The sequence below is a fragment of the Desmodus rotundus genome, chromosome 1 (assembly GCF_022682495.2).
Source record: "Desmodus rotundus isolate HL8 chromosome 1, HLdesRot8A.1, whole genome shotgun sequence".
Taxonomy (NCBI): Eukaryota; Metazoa; Chordata; class Mammalia; order Chiroptera; family Phyllostomidae; genus Desmodus; species Desmodus rotundus.
In genome coordinates, this window is record NC_071387.1 from 46,163,005 (window position 1) to 46,181,844 (window position 18,840).

At 41.6% G+C, this 18,840-nt stretch overlaps 1 protein-coding gene across 1 annotated transcript in view; it reads right to left on the reverse strand.

Moving 5' to 3' along the window:
* The window catches only part of GDA (guanine deaminase), a 74,298-nt gene extending 57,106 nt beyond the window's left edge, over positions 1-17,192 (reverse strand). The window contains exon 1 of the mRNA XM_024555475.4: positions 16,606-17,192. Coding sequence (XP_024411243.2) covers positions 16,606-16,728 — 123 coding nt within the window. The 5' untranslated portion in view covers positions 16,729-17,192. The remainder of the gene's footprint in view (positions 1-16,605) is intronic.
* Between the last annotated feature and the right edge of the window lie 1,648 nt (positions 17,193-18,840).

Genomic DNA, 18,840 nt, shown 5'->3' on the forward strand with positions numbered 1-18,840 from the left:
TTCTAGCAAGGACGGAGGGGTGAGGTTTTTTCAAGTCCCTCAGAGAAGGAAGAAGTCCAAAAATAATTCGCTAGAGCGAAACTGCATTTGTGTATACAGAAAACATCAGGTCCTATTATCTTACCTGGTTTTACTTGTCTTAATTTCAAAAGTCTCAAATTTATTGAAAATTTTTGTCTTTCCTGTTTGATAGTTTCACTCTGACTAAATGCCAAGATTTCCAGTGCACTGAGACGCTAAATTATACTCCTGAGATAAGATATAAAATGATTTTTAAGATTGCTGCCAACTAATTCTAACTGCGGCCCATCTAGGTTGCCAGTGCTTTGGCTTCCGCAAGTATTTGCAAATGGGCGATACCAGCAGGCTTAAGTAGCTTTTACCACAGTGCAACATTTGTATTAAAGTCCTCAATAACTTAATTGGGGAAATAAAATATAAGTAAGTTATTTGTATTTTATTACTCTTGAAGGCACACTAGTATTCATATGATAAATAAAAACATTACATATTTATTATCTCAAGGGTTGGTGGTCACTCTCTGCCTATCCTTATCTTCTTCCCATTCTAAAACCCACACCAAGACGATTGCCGCCCTCTCTCAACAGCATAAGCCTTCCTAATGTGAACAATAATCTCAGGTTTGCTAAATCCATTAGGCATTTTTCTAGTATTATTTCTCTTACTTTTACTCCTCAGTAACATGTGACATCTGCTCTACTCCCTCCATCTTTGAAGTCTCTCCACCTTGTGCTTCCTGTGACACCACCCTCCTATGACCTTTGGGTTGCCCTTCACACCCTACTCATCCTCTTTTATTCCAAATTCAACCACTGGAGTTAACCTAGTTTCTGTTCTCTTCTCAACCCTTACTCCACATTTTATATCTCCCTCTCAGATATCTCCTCTGAGCTCCAGACCTGCAAGCTGACACCTACTTGACCTCTCCATGTGTATAGCACCAGGTCACCTCAACTCAGCACGGCGAAAACAGACCTCTGGGTCTGCCCTACCTGTGTGGACCTCTTCCTCTGTTCTCTAACTCAGTGATGGCCACCACATCCACCCAGTTGTATAAGCCCCAATAACCATCTTGTTCTTCTCCCTCCACATTCACCTGCTCACGAAATCCCACTGCTTTTTGCCTTCCTGTTGATTCACAGATTTACTCCTCTCCAACTCTACCACCCTCTACCTATCTCTTTGGTGGTCCACCATAATTACCTGCTAACTCATCTCCTTCAGCAACTACTCTTGCCCTTCTCCGATCTGTTCTCCACTCTACAATTACTGCTCTTTTTTTTTTTTAATGCAAGTCTGATCTGTCAGACATCCTTCATCAGCTTCCCATCACCCTTAGGATAAAGAGAAAGGCTGGCAAAGACACTGATATGGCCAACGATTAGCTCTTTGGCTTTATGTATTTCTGCAACCCTCTCCTCCTCTATCCTCTGCAATATCCCACACCTGTTCCTAGTTCCTCCTTATTTCTGGGTCTTTGCCAGCCTTTCTCCTATCCTTCTCTGCCTAGTCAACTCCCATTTATCCATCAGACTCAACTCAAATACTGGGCTGGCCAAAAAGTCATATGGATTTTTCCATAAAATAAAAGACTCATTTTCACCAATAATGTGATTGATTTGAATATTTTGAGTATGTCAACTATCTTCCATGTGGTAGAATGCTGATTATTCTTAATTAATGCCTCATTTTGATCACTATCAACTTCAGCTTGTCGACCCAACCATGGAGCATTGTCCAGAGAGAAATCTCCAGCATGAAACTTTGCAAACCACTTTTGATATGTTCAATCAGTCACAGCACCTTCACCATACACTGCACAGATCTTTTTTTTTTTTGCATTTCAGTTGTGTTTTACCTTTATTGAAATACTAAGGCATAATATGCCGAAAATTTTGCTTATTTTCTTCCATCTTCAATATTAAAGTGATTACACAAAAATTCACCAGTTTTGATAAACTTTATGAATGCACACTGATATGAGAGCTGTCACAATACAATCTAACAAAATTGTTTAGAATGAAGTTAAAGATAATTAAGTGCTATGAGAGCCACTTTAAGGAGAAAAAATGAACTTTTTGGCCAACCCAATAGTATTTATCTCCTCAAAATAAGCCAAGTTCAGCTCTGGCCAGTGTGGCTCAACTGTTTGAATATCATCCCACATACCAAAAGGTTACCGGTTTGAATCCCAGCCAGAGCACATTCCGGGTTGCGGGTTTGCTCCCAGGTTGGGGCAAGTATGGAAGGCAACCATTCCGTGTTTCTCTCTCACATTGATGTTTCTTACCCCCTCTTTCTTCCTCCCTTCCCCTCTCTCTAAAGAAAGTTAAAAAATAAGTAAAAAATACAAATTAAAAAAAGATAAGCCATGTCCTCTGGTTTCACGCTTCCATAGCACTTTGCATTTTTCCTTTTTAGAAACTATATACATACAATGCTTATTTGATTACTGACTCTGAGTGAAAATAAGGCAGGACCTGCACCTCTTTTGCTCACCATTTATTGCTAACCCCTGGAAGTCATTGGTCCTTATCAGCTCTTATCATTTCCTATGAACTCCAAGCACACTAGTTACACAAGGCTAGTCAGTCCACACCATGCTGAAGCTTAAGGACATTCACAAGGCCCCACCAGGCTAAGGACCTGGAGTGGCTTCTGTGTTTTGCACTTCAAAAAAGGATTAGGACATACATGAGACCACCCTACAAATGGCAGGAGGGAAACAACTCCCAGGTTAAATAACACCAAGGGAAAAATCTGCCCTACCTGTTGAAGACCTTGACAATGTAACTTCTTGTGTTGCACCCTCACACATATTGGCCTCAACCAGCTGAGAATGTTAACTATTTCATGTCTACTCTGCCAGGACTACCTGTGCCCCAAAAGCAATAGCATACAGAGCACGGCAGTCCATTCTGTTTATTCTTCAATTCAGAATCATTTACTGAATGCCAATTTCGGGCTACCGCACCAAGTACTGTGAGGGGCGGGAGATGGATGATAAGAGCTATTGTTTATGGAGGCTCTACCGTGTTCCAGGACTGAAAATTACAAGTGACAATTTACAAACAACATTTTAAGTAAATTACCATTTTATGGAGATGTGAAAACGTAACAAACAATAATATAAAAACCAAAGGGAGTAAGCAGGCCTTTATAATCTACATCATTCCAGATCCTGACCTTGTCCACGATAAAGGCACTGGAGAACTTTATGAGGTCTCAGAGTTCCAGTTAAAATCTACTCTTCCAGGGCTCTTAATTATTCACGAGGACATGAAACTAATTAACAGCTCCCAGTGGCCAAATAGTTCCATTAAGATCCCTATTAGAAAAACCCAGAGTTCTTATTCTAATAATTGGTTATTTGGAAGATATTTTTAGCTGGCTGTACATTTTGCTGGCTCCAAATGTGAATTTTTCCAACCTGGTTATCTTGTGGTAAAAACCATCCGAGCGCCATTTATCTAACAAGTATTCATGTGAGTACCTACCATGGGCTAGGAATTGTGGATCTATAAGTGATAGTCATAGCCCCTGCCTTCAAAGTTAGGTTCACGGGAAGACTCATGAGATAAAGAGGTGCCAAGCAGAAAGTGGGGCACAAAGGAGCTCGCATTTAGCCCTGCCTGTCAACAGAAGGGCAGAGGCGATGTCGGTGATGATCTCATTGAGAAAATGGCATTTAATGGGTCTTCAAAGGTATTAATCCAGCAGATGAAAGGTGTAGGAGGAGCAGAGATAAAGGCACAAAGGCATAAACAGTATAGAAGCCCGGGCAACCAGCAAGGCCAAGCCTAGATTTATCCCACAGTTAACCAATAAAGAGCCATAAAAAGATTTTAAAGAATAAATTAGTTTTAAAAACTTGCACACAGATGTCCATAGCAGCACTGTTGACAATAGGCAAGGGTGGAAACAACGCAAAAGTCCATCGATTAGTGAATGGATAAATAAAATGTGGTATATCTGTACAACGAATAGACCTTTACTCGGCCATAGCAAGGAATGGAGTTCTCATGCATGCCACAATAGGGGTGAACCTCAAAAACATTAAGCTAAATGAAAAAAGACAGGCACAAAAGATCACATATAGTGTATGTCCATGTATATGATCTACATTCAGAATAGGTGAATCCATAGAGAGAGACAGCAAATGAGTGGTTGCTGAGGGATGGCGGTGGGGGGAAGAATAGGGAGTAACTGCTTTATGGTTAATGGCTTTTCCTTTGGGTTGATAAGCACATTTTGGAACCAGGTAGTGGTGATGGCTGCACAACATTGCTCATGTAATAAATGACACTAAATTGTATACTTTCAAATGGTCAAATTTTATGTTAAATTATAGAAGTAAAACAAGACAAAAGAAAAAGTTATAAAGCGAAAGGTAAAACTTCTTCTCCACATCATGAATGCTTAAGTATTATTTAGGTTTTTAGTTTTAACATGGACTTCCAGAAATGTGTTTTAAATGTGTATAGAGGGGGCTGAATGGTCATACCATATATTTTTCTGTCAGTTTAAGTTGTTTGGGAACCTCAGGGTTTTAAAATTCCTACATCATATGTAAGCCTAGATGAACTCACTTTACATTAGAATTACCTTGTAATGGCTTTAGCTTTCAAAGATTTTTTTTTTTTAACTCATGAATACATAGCTTGTGAACAAGTAAGGATTTTCAAGTAGGTCAGGTTTACTGAGGAGGGTTCACTCTGTCAAAATAGTCTTAAAAAAATCACTAACAGGTGGAGAAGAGAAAGAGCATTGTGACTGGAGAGACACTAACAGGTGGAGAAGAGAAAGAGCATTGTGACTGGAGAGACAGGTCCCACCCAGGTGAAGCCAACCTCAACAGGGCCTTGCCAGGAAGACTCAATAGGTATTCACTGGGAAATAGCTTGAGGTAACAGTGCATTAATCACTAATTCATCTGAAAAACTGGCTTTTCACATGCAGAGGCACCAACTTCAACAGTCAAAAGGGTTGGAAAAACAGATCTCAGTGAGGGATGGGCTGGGTGGGGGAGGTGGGGGGAGAAGGGGGAAAATGGGACAATTGTAACAGCATAAACAAGAAAACATTAAAAAGAGAAATCAACATCATACCGATTTTGATATCAATAAAGATGCTGTGAAAGTTAAAAAAGGTTAAATTTAAAGGTAATTTATCCTTCAGAGTTGATAAGTTAATGTGATATATGGTCAACTAACGATGTTTTCACAAAGGAAAAGGTTGCAGCTTTTAAGAAGGTAGGAAACAACTCAAAGTCGTGCTGAAATAAGATCTTCTGGGAGAAGATCAACATTTATTGCTCAAGTTTAGAAAATGTATCAAAAGAGAGAAATCTGTCCTTATCTTTAACCTTAGGGATTGAATCTGTATTAACAAGTTTAGTAAGGGAAGCTATTGTAACTTGGCTATTTGACTATTTAAAAACAAAGAGCTACACAATGGTTTTAGGAAAAAGAAAATTCATTTGAGGTATAGTCATCAGATATTAATTTCAGGGTTAAGATTAACACTCTGAAGCTCAGTTTTCTCGTCTATAAAATAAGAACTGTTTCATTTTATAAGGCAGTCAGGAGAATTGTGCTTTGCAAAGCACTCAGCACAGGACTTAGCACATAACAAGTGTCCAATAAATGTTCAATATTATTATAGCTGCTAATATGACCAATATCACCATCAATGTGCCTCCTGTCTACAAGTTTATAATCCAGTGTCATTAGGCAAGAAGCCAAATGCAGTGCAAGAAGATGACTTATATAAAAAATTTATTTCCTTTTTATTCATCTTACAGTATCTAATGCACAACTGTTTAATTTGAGATGTGCTACTAATATTGTAACTGATCAAACTATTTAGACCATAATTTAAATATACCATGGAATTCTTCATAAAAAGTTGCCATTGTAGTTGAATGACCAGTTGAGAATTTATCTTGTACTTTGTCCTCTTAGTAACTTGGATGCACCAGGAAAGAATGAAACATTGTTCTCCTCTAGAGGGGAAGATAACTATTAAGACCAGTGTGACCACAGGGCTCTGTATTGTTGTTCTTGAACAAGGGGAGCATAGCGGTGTAGAGCTGCCCCTGAGTTGCCTGGTGAAGGCCATATCCAGCCTGGACAGGATAGACTAGTGATGGCAGACAGATGATTGGGCTCAGCACCCAAGTGCAGCATCATGTGGCCACAAAGGACAGGGCAGCCACAGTGACCATGGACTTAGAGATAAGAGTTATCTTTATTTAAGACCTGCACATATGAAAGATCCCTTTTCAAAACTGAAAGTTCCATGAGGATAGCAACTTTGTCTTGTCCCCAAAGAACAAGCTGTAGCCCCAGAATAAGAACAGGGCCTGGGACATAACAAATACTGAATCAATATCTGGGAATGAATGAACAGTTTGATCATAAAAGGCTCTGGGAATCTTATAGAGGGGAAAGAAAGGAAAGAGAAGTCTCAAAGTGACTGCTATTAGACTTTCCAATTATTTTAAGAGTATGGCTCAAACTGACACTCTTAACATTTTAGAAATAAAAAAGTCACATTATTAGATCAATACATTTCTGGTATATTAATCATTAAAAACATTTAAACAAAAGATGGACAAGAATGTGGTACAGGTGAAATAGACCTATTTGAGGTATAAGATTCGATGATCTGAGGTTTTAACATTTTGAGGTCATTTACTATTTTTTATAATGTCATTTATTTTCTTTTATTTTTATTGTTGACACTATTATGGATGTCCCCATTTTCCCTCACCCTTTGCCTGTCCCTACCCAGCCCCCAACCCTCTTCCCTCTGGCTATCACCATACTGATGCCTGTGTCCATGGGTTATACACATATGTTTTTTGGTTAATCCCTTCACCTTCTTTCATCCAGCCCCCCCATCCCTGACCGCTGTCCATCTGTTCCATGTATCCATGCTTCTGTTTCTATTTTGTTCATCAGTTTATCTTGTTCACTGGATTCCACATATAAGTGAGATCATATGGTACTTGTCTTTCTCTGGCTGGCTTATTTCACTTAGCATAATAGTGTCCAGGTCCATCCATGCTGTCTCAAAAGGTCTGTATGCAGACATCGCAACAATCATAGCAGGGAGCAAGGGGATTAATGGATTAAAGAAAAACAGGATAAGAAGAATCTGAGTGTGCTTTACACACACTATCTCATCTGCCTCACAACTTCTCCAGGGTGCTATGATTGTCCACATTTTGAATGAGGATGCCGAGTCTCAGCTATGTTAGGAAACTTATCCAAATGGGTATCAGAATTGGGATTTGCATCCACATACTCAGACTTTAGAAGCCATGCTTTTAACCACTAAGAGGACACTGGTTTTGATATATATGCAAAATTTTATGGAAGAACAAAGGGTAATTTAGTCCAACCAGGGGATGATGGCCAGGGAAACCTTTGGGAATAAGGAACATCAGAAGTGGGCCTTGAAGAACAGGATTTCATTTTCGCGTAGGTGGACTAGAAAAGGGGATATAAAAGGGAGGACTGACGTCCGGTCAATATGGAGGCGTAAATAGCCACACTTCACCTCCTCATGCAACCATAGAAAGAATTACAACCAAATATCAAAAACAAATAACACCCAGAACTTTCAGAAAATATAGCTGTATGGAAGTCTGAGAAACAAAGAATTACAGAACTCAATTCATCCAGACAGGTAGGAGGGGCAGAGTCACTAAGACAGTAGGGAAAGGCGGTGTGGTGCAGAGAGGCAGCAGCAGCTGAACTTACAGTCCCACATTCACATACAGTGGATAAAAATTGGGAGGGACACTTTGGGAGAGAGCTATCACAGCGCCAAGCCAGACTGTACAGCCCAGGGTTCCAGCACCAGGAAGATAAACCCCCATTACCTCTGGCTGTAAAAACCAGTGGGAGTTGAGCAGCAGAAAAACTGCCATATTTTCACCACTCAAAGCATCCACACAAGCTTAGAATGTACACAAACCCCACAACAGCAGCTGGAAGGACGCCAATCACATATGGGAGGTATGTGAGGTGACTAGAAGTAGGGCAAGTGCCAGACAGGCCTCCAGAAGCCAGGCAGGGGTGTTTTCCCTTTTCTGAGCACCAACCCTCACAAAGCCACAAAACAGTGAAGCAGTTGCCCCCCCCCACACCCCAGCAATTACCTAAGCCTCCGCCCCACACAATTTACAGGTGCCTTTTCTACATAAGCCATGCTACTAAGAAAGGGAGTAAAAGCAGCTCTACGTAATACACAGAAACAAACACAGGGAGGCCATCAAATTGAGGTGGCAAAGAAATATAGCTCAAATGAAAGAACAGAGCAAAACCCCAGAAAAAGAACGAAAGGAAACAGAGATAGCCACCCTATCAGATAAAGAGTTCAAAACACCAGTAATCAGGATACTCAGAGAACTCATTGAATACAGCCACAAAATAAAGGAAGAAATGAAGGACACACTAAGTGAAATATAGAAAAATATACAGGGAACAAACAGTGAAGGGAAGAAAGCTGGGATTAAAATAAATAATTTGGAACAAAAGGAAGAAATAAACATTCAATCAGACAGGAAGAAGACAGAAGAATTCAAAAAAAAAAATGAGGAGAGGCTTAGGAGCCTCTGAGACAACTTTAAATGTACCAACATCCAAATCATAGGGGTACCAGAAGGAGAAAAGAAAGAGCAAGATTTGAAAACTTATTTGAAAAATAATGAAGGAGAACTTCCCCAATCTGGCAAAGGAAATAGACTTTCAGAAAATCCAGGTAGCTCAGAAAGTCCCAAATAAGTTTGACCCAAAGAAGACCACACCAAAAGACATCATAATTAAAGTGCCAAAGGTTAAATATCAAGAATCTTAAAAGCAGCAAGAGAAGAGAATTACCTACAAAGGAGTTCCCATAAGACTATCAATTGATTTCTCAAAAGAAACTTTGCAGGCAAGAAGGGACTGGCAAGAAGTATTCAAAGTGATGAAAAGCAAGGACCTACAACCAAGATTACTCTGTCCAGCAAAGCTATCATTTAGAATGGAAGGACAGATAAAGTGCTACCCAGGCAAGGTAAGGCTAAAGGAATTCACCATCACCAAGCCATTATAACATGAAAGGGACTTACTTAAGAAAAAGAAGATCAAAACTATGAAGATTAAAATGACAACACATTCACAACTATCAACAACTGAATCACAAAAACAAAACCAAACTAAGCAAACAACCAGAACAGGAATAGAATCATAGTTATGGAGATCATTTGGAGAGTTATCAGCTGGGAGGGGAAAGGGGGAGAATGTGGGGAAATGTGCAGGGATTAAGAAACATAATTGGTAGATACAAAATAGACAGGGGGAGATTAAGAATAGTATAGGAAATGGAGAAGCCAAAGAATTTATTTGCATGACCCATGGACATGAACTAAGTGGGGGGCAGGGGGATTGCTGGAGGGAAGGGGGGTACTGGGCAGATGGGGCAAAGAGTAAAAAATTGGGACAATTGTAACAGCATAATCAATAAAATATTTTTAAATGATTTATTTTAATAAAAAAATAAAAGGGAGGACTATTCCAATCTATTGAGAGATTGATACCAACAAAGTGGAGGCATAAAAGGGCATGATGTGCTGGGAAACAGTGAGAAACTGGCATGGTTGGACAATCCTTGGTTCATGAATCCCTCATGGAGAAAACCGGTCATGGTAATCCTACTCCCATTCATCAGAGTGAAGGATGGAGCAGGAGGAAGTATTAGAATAGCAGATTGGGGCCAAATAATGTCATGCCTAGAATGTCTTCCTTGGGCATTTGAATGGTAGAGGCAATAGAGAGCCACACATGGATGCAAAAGAGGAGATACATGATAGTACCTGTGCTCCAAGAAAGAAACTGTCGGTAATGTGGAGGAGACATTAGAATGGGGAAGAGAAAGCAGTTAGGAGGCTCCTGTAATATTTTAGGCAAGAGACAATGAATGGCTGGACAGAGCCAATGGTAACAGAAAGAGGTATGCAAAAAGATATCCCAGAGGAAAATTGGCTGGGTTTGACTATTGATGTGGGTGCCTCAAAAGACACTGACCGGTGTGGCCAATAACGAGAAGATAGAAATGGGAAAAGAGAAGGAAGGCAGCATTCCTTTGAAAAACAATATAATTCTTTGAAAAAGCAGGATAACCAGTAGCAGTGCTCTGGGCTGCAATTAACAGATGTGTTGATAATGAAGTTATTATTGTACATTATCTCCCAAAAGAAGTCTGAAAGGAGTAGGCAGATCCAGGGAGAGGTAACTATTCAATGATGTTCAGAGAGGGACTAGGTTAGTGCCCCTGAAATCCTCCTATTTTTTTCTTCATTTCTCAAACAGTGTCAGCAGCAGCTCCACTCCTCACGTGAGAGCATCCAAAAAAGAAAGGACCTCTCTTCCCACATCTGTGTCCACTGATTAGGGAGAGAAATATTTCCCAGAAGCCTTAAGCTGACTTCCTGCCTGTCAGAATGTCATCATCAACTATCCTGAGCTACCCGGAAGCTGAGAAAAGAAGTATCCAGCAAACTGGATTATGATTACCAAGACTGGCTTACACCAGGATGTATCTGCGAGCCAAGTATATTACAGGAAGATCAAATTCAGATGTGTTAAAAAGGAAGCCAGTGTTACAGCTATTGAGTGGGTAACCAACAGTTCCTGCCATGAGCCTTTGGAACAAAACAATTGCCTTCCACAAAATAGGAATTTACAAGATAATAACATGATACTTGGGCATGAACACATGTTTCTAATGAAAGCAAATCTCTGATTTGGCAGACTTAGAAGGGAAGGCTTAGCCCAAATTCCCTCTTCAAGTTCACAGGATATTCTAAGGTCCTGAGCTTGATGGGAAGATGGGTATTCACCTGCCCAAGCATAAGGAAAGGATGATACAGAACCACTCAGATTTGTGATTTACACTGTGAGAACTCCTGGCAAAGCAAGATGGTGATGCAGTCTCAGGTCCCAGCAGGTTAGGGGATTAAAGAATATTGACTCATTTCCTTCACCAGAGCTATTTAACCCATTTCTGAATAACCAAGTTCTATGTATTCTTTAATGTTCAACTTAACTTTGGCTTCCTTCATCACGCTTTCCCATCACCAGCCAATCTGTATCCCACCATATGATTTAACACATTCACAAACACCTTTCCAACCCTATCATCAAATCCAGTTGACCTAAATAGCTACCAATTTTGTCCACCTCTCTCCATCTTCATTGCTGATAACTGCTGATGGTTATTGGGCATGTGCCACATGCAAGGCATTAATCTATACACTTTACAGTTATTAATTCATTTAATGCTTTCAACAACCTTATGAGGGAGACTATAGTAATAGTTTATACATGAGGAAGCAGAACTAGAATTGTCAAGTAACTTGGTAAAATTCAGAGAGGTTGTGAAAGAAGCACACTTAAGAGTTTATATCTTAATTGATACACTACACTGCTTTTCTCTTTTAAACCACGGCCTATTTCACCTAAACTACCATAACAGGCTTCTATCTAATCACCTTGCCTGCACCAACACCTCTCCAGCACGTTCTTCATCCTAGCTAAAGTAATCTTTTAAAAAATGCAATATTTGGTCATGACACAATCCCTCCCACTACTCCTTATGCCCTCCAAGACTTGCCCTGCTTACCTCTCCAGTCATATCTTCTAGAACTTTGAACTCTAACTACCTTGATGCTAACTACCCAGCAGGTCAATGACATGAGCAATGAGGCTGCACAGCTGAGGTCTGGTGACCTCCCCTTTACCCACATAGTTCATCCCAGCCTGTGGCTTCCTCCTCCATCAGTTGTCCTGCATGGATGCCACCACATGGAAATATGCAAAATAGCTGCAATGAGCAATAGGTAGAGAATTTGCTAGGGGCAGAGCAAAGGAAGGGGACAGAATGAACATGTATGTGTTAAGCATCCACTAAGTGCCAGGCATTTCATATGTTATTTCATTTAATATTTAGAAAAGGAAACCTGATTCTACAAATGAGAAAATTGAGGCTCAGAAAGAAAGGTAAAGTATTTCTCCCATGATCTCAGAGAAGATAAACAGTGAAGACTAAATTTGTTTCTCCATTAGACTTTCCCTGCCACCCCAGCACATTATCTCCAAAATAATTCCCTTCCTGCTCTTGCCTCCATGGAAGTGTGCATTGAAAGGCCCAAGGCATCGTGATATATCTTTAAAGTCAACCTGACCCTGTGGCATGTGGAAAGGATCTAGCAATTTAGTACTATTTGAGCATACAATGTCTCAAGATTAATTAAATATCTGCAAATGAATTATACATGCTGAGGTCTTTCTTTTGAAAAGCCACAACCACCTGAGCAGAAAAACTAATGCTGGGGGAGATCCAAAATGGTGGAGGAGAAGTAGAAGCTACACTAACTACCTCCCAGGACCAATCTGGAACTACAACTAAATTGTAGAGAAATCATCGAGAATAACCAACTGAACACTATCTGGAGAGAAGCCTTATAACCATGGACAGATGTAAGAAACAACTTCGCAACAACATAAGTGGTAGAGAGTGTGAGGAGACGTGAGAAGGCTGACTGGGCTCCCTTGAGTGGCAGCTGAAGTTCTAGAGGGATATTTCAGCAGCCGGGAGGAGGGGAGGGCCCTGAAAAGTGTGGGGTCTAAGCCCCAAGCTGGCCTCCCCAGCCTACAGCACCAGAGCCAGAAAGAAACCCAGATAACATCCAGCTGTGAAAAGCAGCAGGGTTTCTGTCTGCCAGGGAAAGATGGCTGGAGATACAGAAAGCCCCTTAAAGATCCAATGCACAAAATTTCATTTGCAGCCACTTACCCTGGACTCCAGCAGAGGGAGGGCAGAGTGGACTACAGACACTCAAGGAAAATCTGGGGCTGGTGGCTCCTGGGAAAGAACTGAAGGATCAGCCACCAGGATCCCTGTGCTGAGTCATTTCCCATACAGCAGAGACCGTCTTTCTCAGGCAGAGCCTGACTGAGAACGATGGTTCCCCTCCAAGTGGCAACAGCCTGAGGGGAAGCAGTAGTCCTGCCTGCAGGATTTGCCCTGCCCCACCCAGTGGTGCTTAAGCTTGACTATGGATTACAGTTTAGCTTGATTAGATTAACCACTGATTGGTTTAACAGCTGATTAGTTTAACATCTAAGGTGGAAAACACAAAGAAGCAGCCAAAATGGGAAGACCAAGAAACAGACCCCAAATGAAAGAACAAGAGAACTCTTCAGAAGAATTAGATGAAATTAAGGCAAGCAATTTATCAGAGAGTTTAGAGTAATGATTATAAGGATACTCAACAGCATGAGAAAAGACATAGAAACCATAAAAAAAGGACCAGTCAGAAATATAATATAATATCATATTATATTGTAATATAGAATTCAATCTACTACACTGAAAGGAATAAATAGTAGGTTAGATAAAGCAGAGGATATAGTCAGTGTTTTGTAAGACAAGTAGGAAAAAATACCCAGGGAGAACAGAAAAAAGAAAAAAAGAATTTTAAAAATAAGAGGAAAGCTTAAGAAACATTTTGGACAACATGAAATGTAACAACATGCACCTCATGGGAATTCCAGAAGAAGAGAGTGAGGAAGGGATCAAGAACCTATTTGAAGAAATCATGAGCAAATCTTCCCTAATCTGGTGAAGGAAAAAGTCACACAAGTCGAGGAAGCTCAGAGAGTCCCAAACAAGTTGAATCCAAAGAGGCCCACACTGAGACACATCATAATCAAAATAACAAGGCTTCAAGACAAGGAGAGAATCCTAAAAGCTGCAAGAGAAAAGCAGGTAGTTATACACAAGGGAGCAACAATTAGACTGGCATCTGATTACTCAACAGAAACATTTCAGTCTAGAAGCCAGGGGTGTGAAATATTCAAGGTGATGAAAAGCAAGGACCTACAACCAAGCTTACTTTACCCAATGGGCTAAAATGAGGCTATCATTTAAAATTGACAAAGAAACAAAGAGCTTCCCAGACAAGAAAAACTAACTCTGAATTCAAAATGTCCAATCATATAATGTTGACTAGAGAATTAATTTTAATTAACCTTATTTTGAATGACCTTTAATTAATGGCTCACAAGTAGTGAGTTATTACCTTTCTCTGGGCATAAATAAAGTTATATGAAATAAGAGATGAGGTCTAGAAGGGAGAGGGAGAAGGTCAAAGGAAATTATGTCCCCTCTCTCTGAGATGCTACCCCAGACCTGAGCTTGAAGTGGAGAACTAAGCTCCCAAGACCCCGCACAACTGGTTCCATCACGCAGCCTACATACTGTTGTTACCCAAAATGTAATCCACCCACTACCTATGTTGGAATCTCCTGGCACCTTTGTTGGAATACCACTTCCTGGGGCCCACTCCAGGCCTATTGGTTCAGATTCTCTGAGGATGATGCCCTGGAACCAGCATTTTAACAAGCATCACTAGATATTTCTAATTCATCTCAAGATTTGAGAGTAGCTTTCAGAGCTCAGTAAAAATGTAAAGATCATGATGAGTCCTCATACGTATTTCATTAGGATACAATTTTCTGTTTAGAATCTTAAAAATGTTTAAGTAAATAAGATATTTATCTTAGCAACTCTAAAGGCATTCCCACTTTCAAAATGAGGGCTATCAAGTCTTGACTTATATATGACATGTCTTCCCTTTATACACAGTTAGAAATGAATTGCTTTGCACCTAGGAGCAGAGCAGTAAACAGTTATCAATTCAGTGATTGGGACATTTTATACCATAAATCAAAACCAGTTGATTAACTCACCTTTGTATTCAATTCCTAGTTAATTTTGTCTTGTGGGGGAATGACACTTTTCTAAATTTGTTACTTCAGTATGTTCCTCAGTTAGGAATAGACTTTCTGACTCAACTACTAATTGCATATCCGGGATACTCTTTTATTCTTCTTCTGTACCACACCTAGCAAAAGTAATTTTTTTAGGTAAATTACTTCTTTTATTCTTCACTACTGGTTAAAGCCAGTCCTCAAACTTACTCTGTTGGCTGCTATCCTATCAGTTAAAATTCTGGAGATGGGAAATTCATTTTTAAAAAGAATCCTGAGCCCTAGCTGGTGTGGATTGAGCGCTGGCCTGCGAAGCAAAGGGTCACTGGTTTGATTCCCAATCAGGACACTTGCATGGGTGGTGGGCCAGGTCCCCAGAAGGGGGCACGCAAGAGGCAACCACACATTGATGTTTCTCTCCCTTTCTTTCTCCCTCCCTCCCCCCTGTCTAAAAACAAATAAATAAAATCTTAAAAAAAAAAATCCTGAGTTGAGCAGCTCCTTGTGGTTAGGCAAACACCTCTGATCTTTCCCCAGTTTAGCAGTCTCTGTTCCTTTGCTTCTTAGGACTTGCCTTGAGCCTAAGGGTTCCCTCAAACTTTGGGGGTCAAGTACACAGGCAATAATTCATCAGTCTTGGAGTTTATGGGGGTCTCCCCATTTGCGGGAGCTCTGAGAGTTTGATCATCTTGGAAACATAATAGCAAGCTCCCTGAATATGCACAAACAGTATTTTTTTAAGCACCAAAAGAAAACAGGAAAACAGGGTTTAGTTATCCCCAAATGCAGGAGTCACAATTCAAAGCTGTCACTGACTCCGAAGAATCTTTATTCAGGAATAGTAGCTTCAGGCTGACAAGTCACAACAACTGTACTTTTGCTAACCAAACTGGTGGGGAAAAGCTCAAAAACATCCCATCCCCGTCTCTATTTTCTTCCTCTAGAAACGAATGCCTTTCACTGGCCGAGCCACTACTGATGGCCACAACTCTATCGAGTTGCCACGGATGAGTATGGAATGGTAAGTATTAGACATTAAGTTAGCCGTGTCATTTATAGAAATCCTGATTTTGGAAAAGGAAGTGTAGAAGACACACTCATAGAAGACATTTTGCACCTTAAAATGGAGCTGCTTGCTTCGATGCAAATGGCTATGGGTGTTAGGGGAGTGGGGCCGGTAATTTCTCTTAGACTATCCTTTCTAACATTACCAGCTGTGTGGTTTGAATCATTGTTAGTAAGTATATTGTCTGTTGAATGATCATGTGAGTGAAATCAATACTTTGCTTATTCTACGAGTGTAAAAGACTAAATAACACTGATCAAATTTATCCTCCTGTTATTTCTTTCACAATAATTTTACGTAGTGCCTAGCCTGTGCCAGGCACCGTGCCCGGCGCCAAATATGCAAAGATGAGTGACGCAAGGTTCTAGTCTATTAATGATCTCTCAAGACTTGCAAGGGTATAGCCTCGCTCCCTCTCCCACGACAGCCTGGACGGCTGTCGAACCAATGGCTCCCTGCTCTGGGACTCCCGGCCTCTGGCAGCACGGTACCCCCAGGCCAACCCAGGGACCTAACGCCAGAATTCTTCCGGAGCCTCCCAGCAGGCAGGCACTCAAGTTCAACTCCGGAGCTGCGGCACTCCCTGTGCACCGAGTGAACTCTGGGCTCGCAGGGCACCGCGCGAGATTCCTTCACCTGTCCGCCAGCCCGCCCGCCCGTCGGGCTGCGCCAAACCCCGCGTCCGCTTACTTTGCCGCTGTCGTTCACGCCCAGGAGGTGATCCTTCAGCACCTCCATAGGGCAGGTCCAAGTGGAGTGGACGAACGTCCCTCGGAAGATGTGCGCCAGTGGTGACATCTGGGCGGCACACATAGCAGCTACCGAGCGCAGCGCGGGTCCGCGGGCCAGGAAAGGCGCACCGGGTGGAGGCGCAGCGAGAGCTCCCGAGGCTGCGGTTGGCTGCTGAGCGCGCACCAGCTCTGGCCTGGTCCTGCCCCCGCTTTCCTCCTGAGATCACCGGCCCCCTTGCAGGCCGCGCCCAGGGGCTGGCTCCCAGCCTCCTCAATGCCAGTAAGATTTTCCTCCCGAGAGCTGACTCCCCGCTCCCGTGGGTGTGGTCTTTCTCTCAAATCACCGCTGACGTTGCAGTTCTTTTAGTCCGGTGGCTGTCACCCAGCTAGGGAGCAGGAAATGAAGGAAGGAGCTGGAGGAGTCAGGATCCCAGCCCTGTACTTTAAATTGGTGGCTAAATTTGTTTTTGTTCTCTGTTCCCCAAGCTCCTCCTCCTTTCTTGGCACACCTGGAGTTGCATCTGCCTGTTTTCTCTGTGCTCTCAACTTTTAGGGCTGTTTATGGTCAAACCTGGTACTCCCCAACCTTTAGCAAACACAGGATCTCAACCGGAGTAAGTTCAGGCAAAGTGAAAGGTCATTTAGGGCTGCAAACCTTACGGGTAAGTTTCATTTTCAGTTTCTGCTAGCTGCAGAATGTGTCCTAACCTACGTCTTGAAGCATATTTTACAGAATTACTGGGGGCCCCACCAGTGGAGGTTAATCTGGACCCCAAAGTACTTCTCTTTACCTTGAGGCCAATATTTTGGCCCCTTTGTTTATCTACAAACAATTCCAATTCTAATTTTCCTCATATCTAAATTAATGTCTTAGATTTATTTTCAGTTGTACAAGAGGAGAAAATTACATCCTCAAGCTAAGTAGCGCAAGGAATGGCAGTGTGGCATGGCTTAGTGGAAGAAGCTCTGGGTTAAGAACCAAGAGGCTATGGTCAATGTTAGCAGGGTCAGTGGCGCAGGCTGTGAAAGAATTCACAAAGGGAAGAAAGTACAGGGGGTAAGAGTTTTTATTTTACTTTGCAGAGAGAGGGAAAGGACTAGACTCGGAGATACGCTCTGGCACCAGCCCTGAGGGGTAGGTAACGGGGTGGATGCAGAGCAGGATGTTTTGGTTGGGCTGCAGCAGCTGTTATCTTTGGGTGCAGCATCTGGTCTGGTCGTTGTGGTCTGGTATGTCCTATTTCCCTGTTTTATAAATTCCTGGAGCCCTCTGTGCCTTCTAGGCACTTCTAGTAATTTTCTAGTCCTGAGGATAAAGGCTTATAAAACAATTAGGGTCAGTCCTGCTTTATGGAGACCAGCCAGCTCTGGGAAAGAGGGCCTGAGGAAGTGGCTTTTGTCTTATTATTCCTTCCTCTGGTTTTTGAGATGTATTTATTCATAATGACCTGGACTTGTTCTGATTCTGGGGAGTAGGAACGAAGGTCTCTTTTTCTGGAACTGCTTCCTGCAGATTATGGGCATAGAGTTGTCTGTCCCTGCCTGTGGATCCGGGTCATTAAGAGGGAGAGAGGGGAACTGGACAGACCGAAAGACGAGAGCTATAGCAGGTGGTCATTTGCAAAAGAAGTGTCCCAGAGCTTGGATGCTTTGTTGGATGAAAGACATAAGGTATCTCAGGAGACATGGCCCGAAAGTGACAATAAAGAGAAGAGCTGTGAGAGCACCTAGGCAAGGAGTCAGCCAAGAAAACCAGGACCAGATATTGGCCTTAAAATCCCAAACAGCGAGAGGCAGAGTAGGAGGTGAATTCTGTGTGGCTGACACTGCATCAGTAGCTCTCAGTAATTCCAAATCAAGGGATGAAAGCAAAAAAAAAAAAAAATGAAACATTAGCTTGGAAGAAAACTAGAAAAATTAGGATTTAATTCAATCTGTGGGTGAAAATTGGACATTTTGATTTCCAATTAAACACATTTTTTTCTCCCTAAAACCACCCTCATTTTATCAAGGACAATGCTTTAAGTCCAGCTTCAATATGGCCTGATTATTTGCGTGAACATCAGAAGGAAAGTAATTGATCATATAGGCTCTTTCAAATCTGCTTTGCTGGAATTTTACAAGGAGCCTTCAGACTGAGCTTTAGTCAGCCATTCAGGGCAAAGCCAAGCCACACAGTTGCCATCTGGCTTTG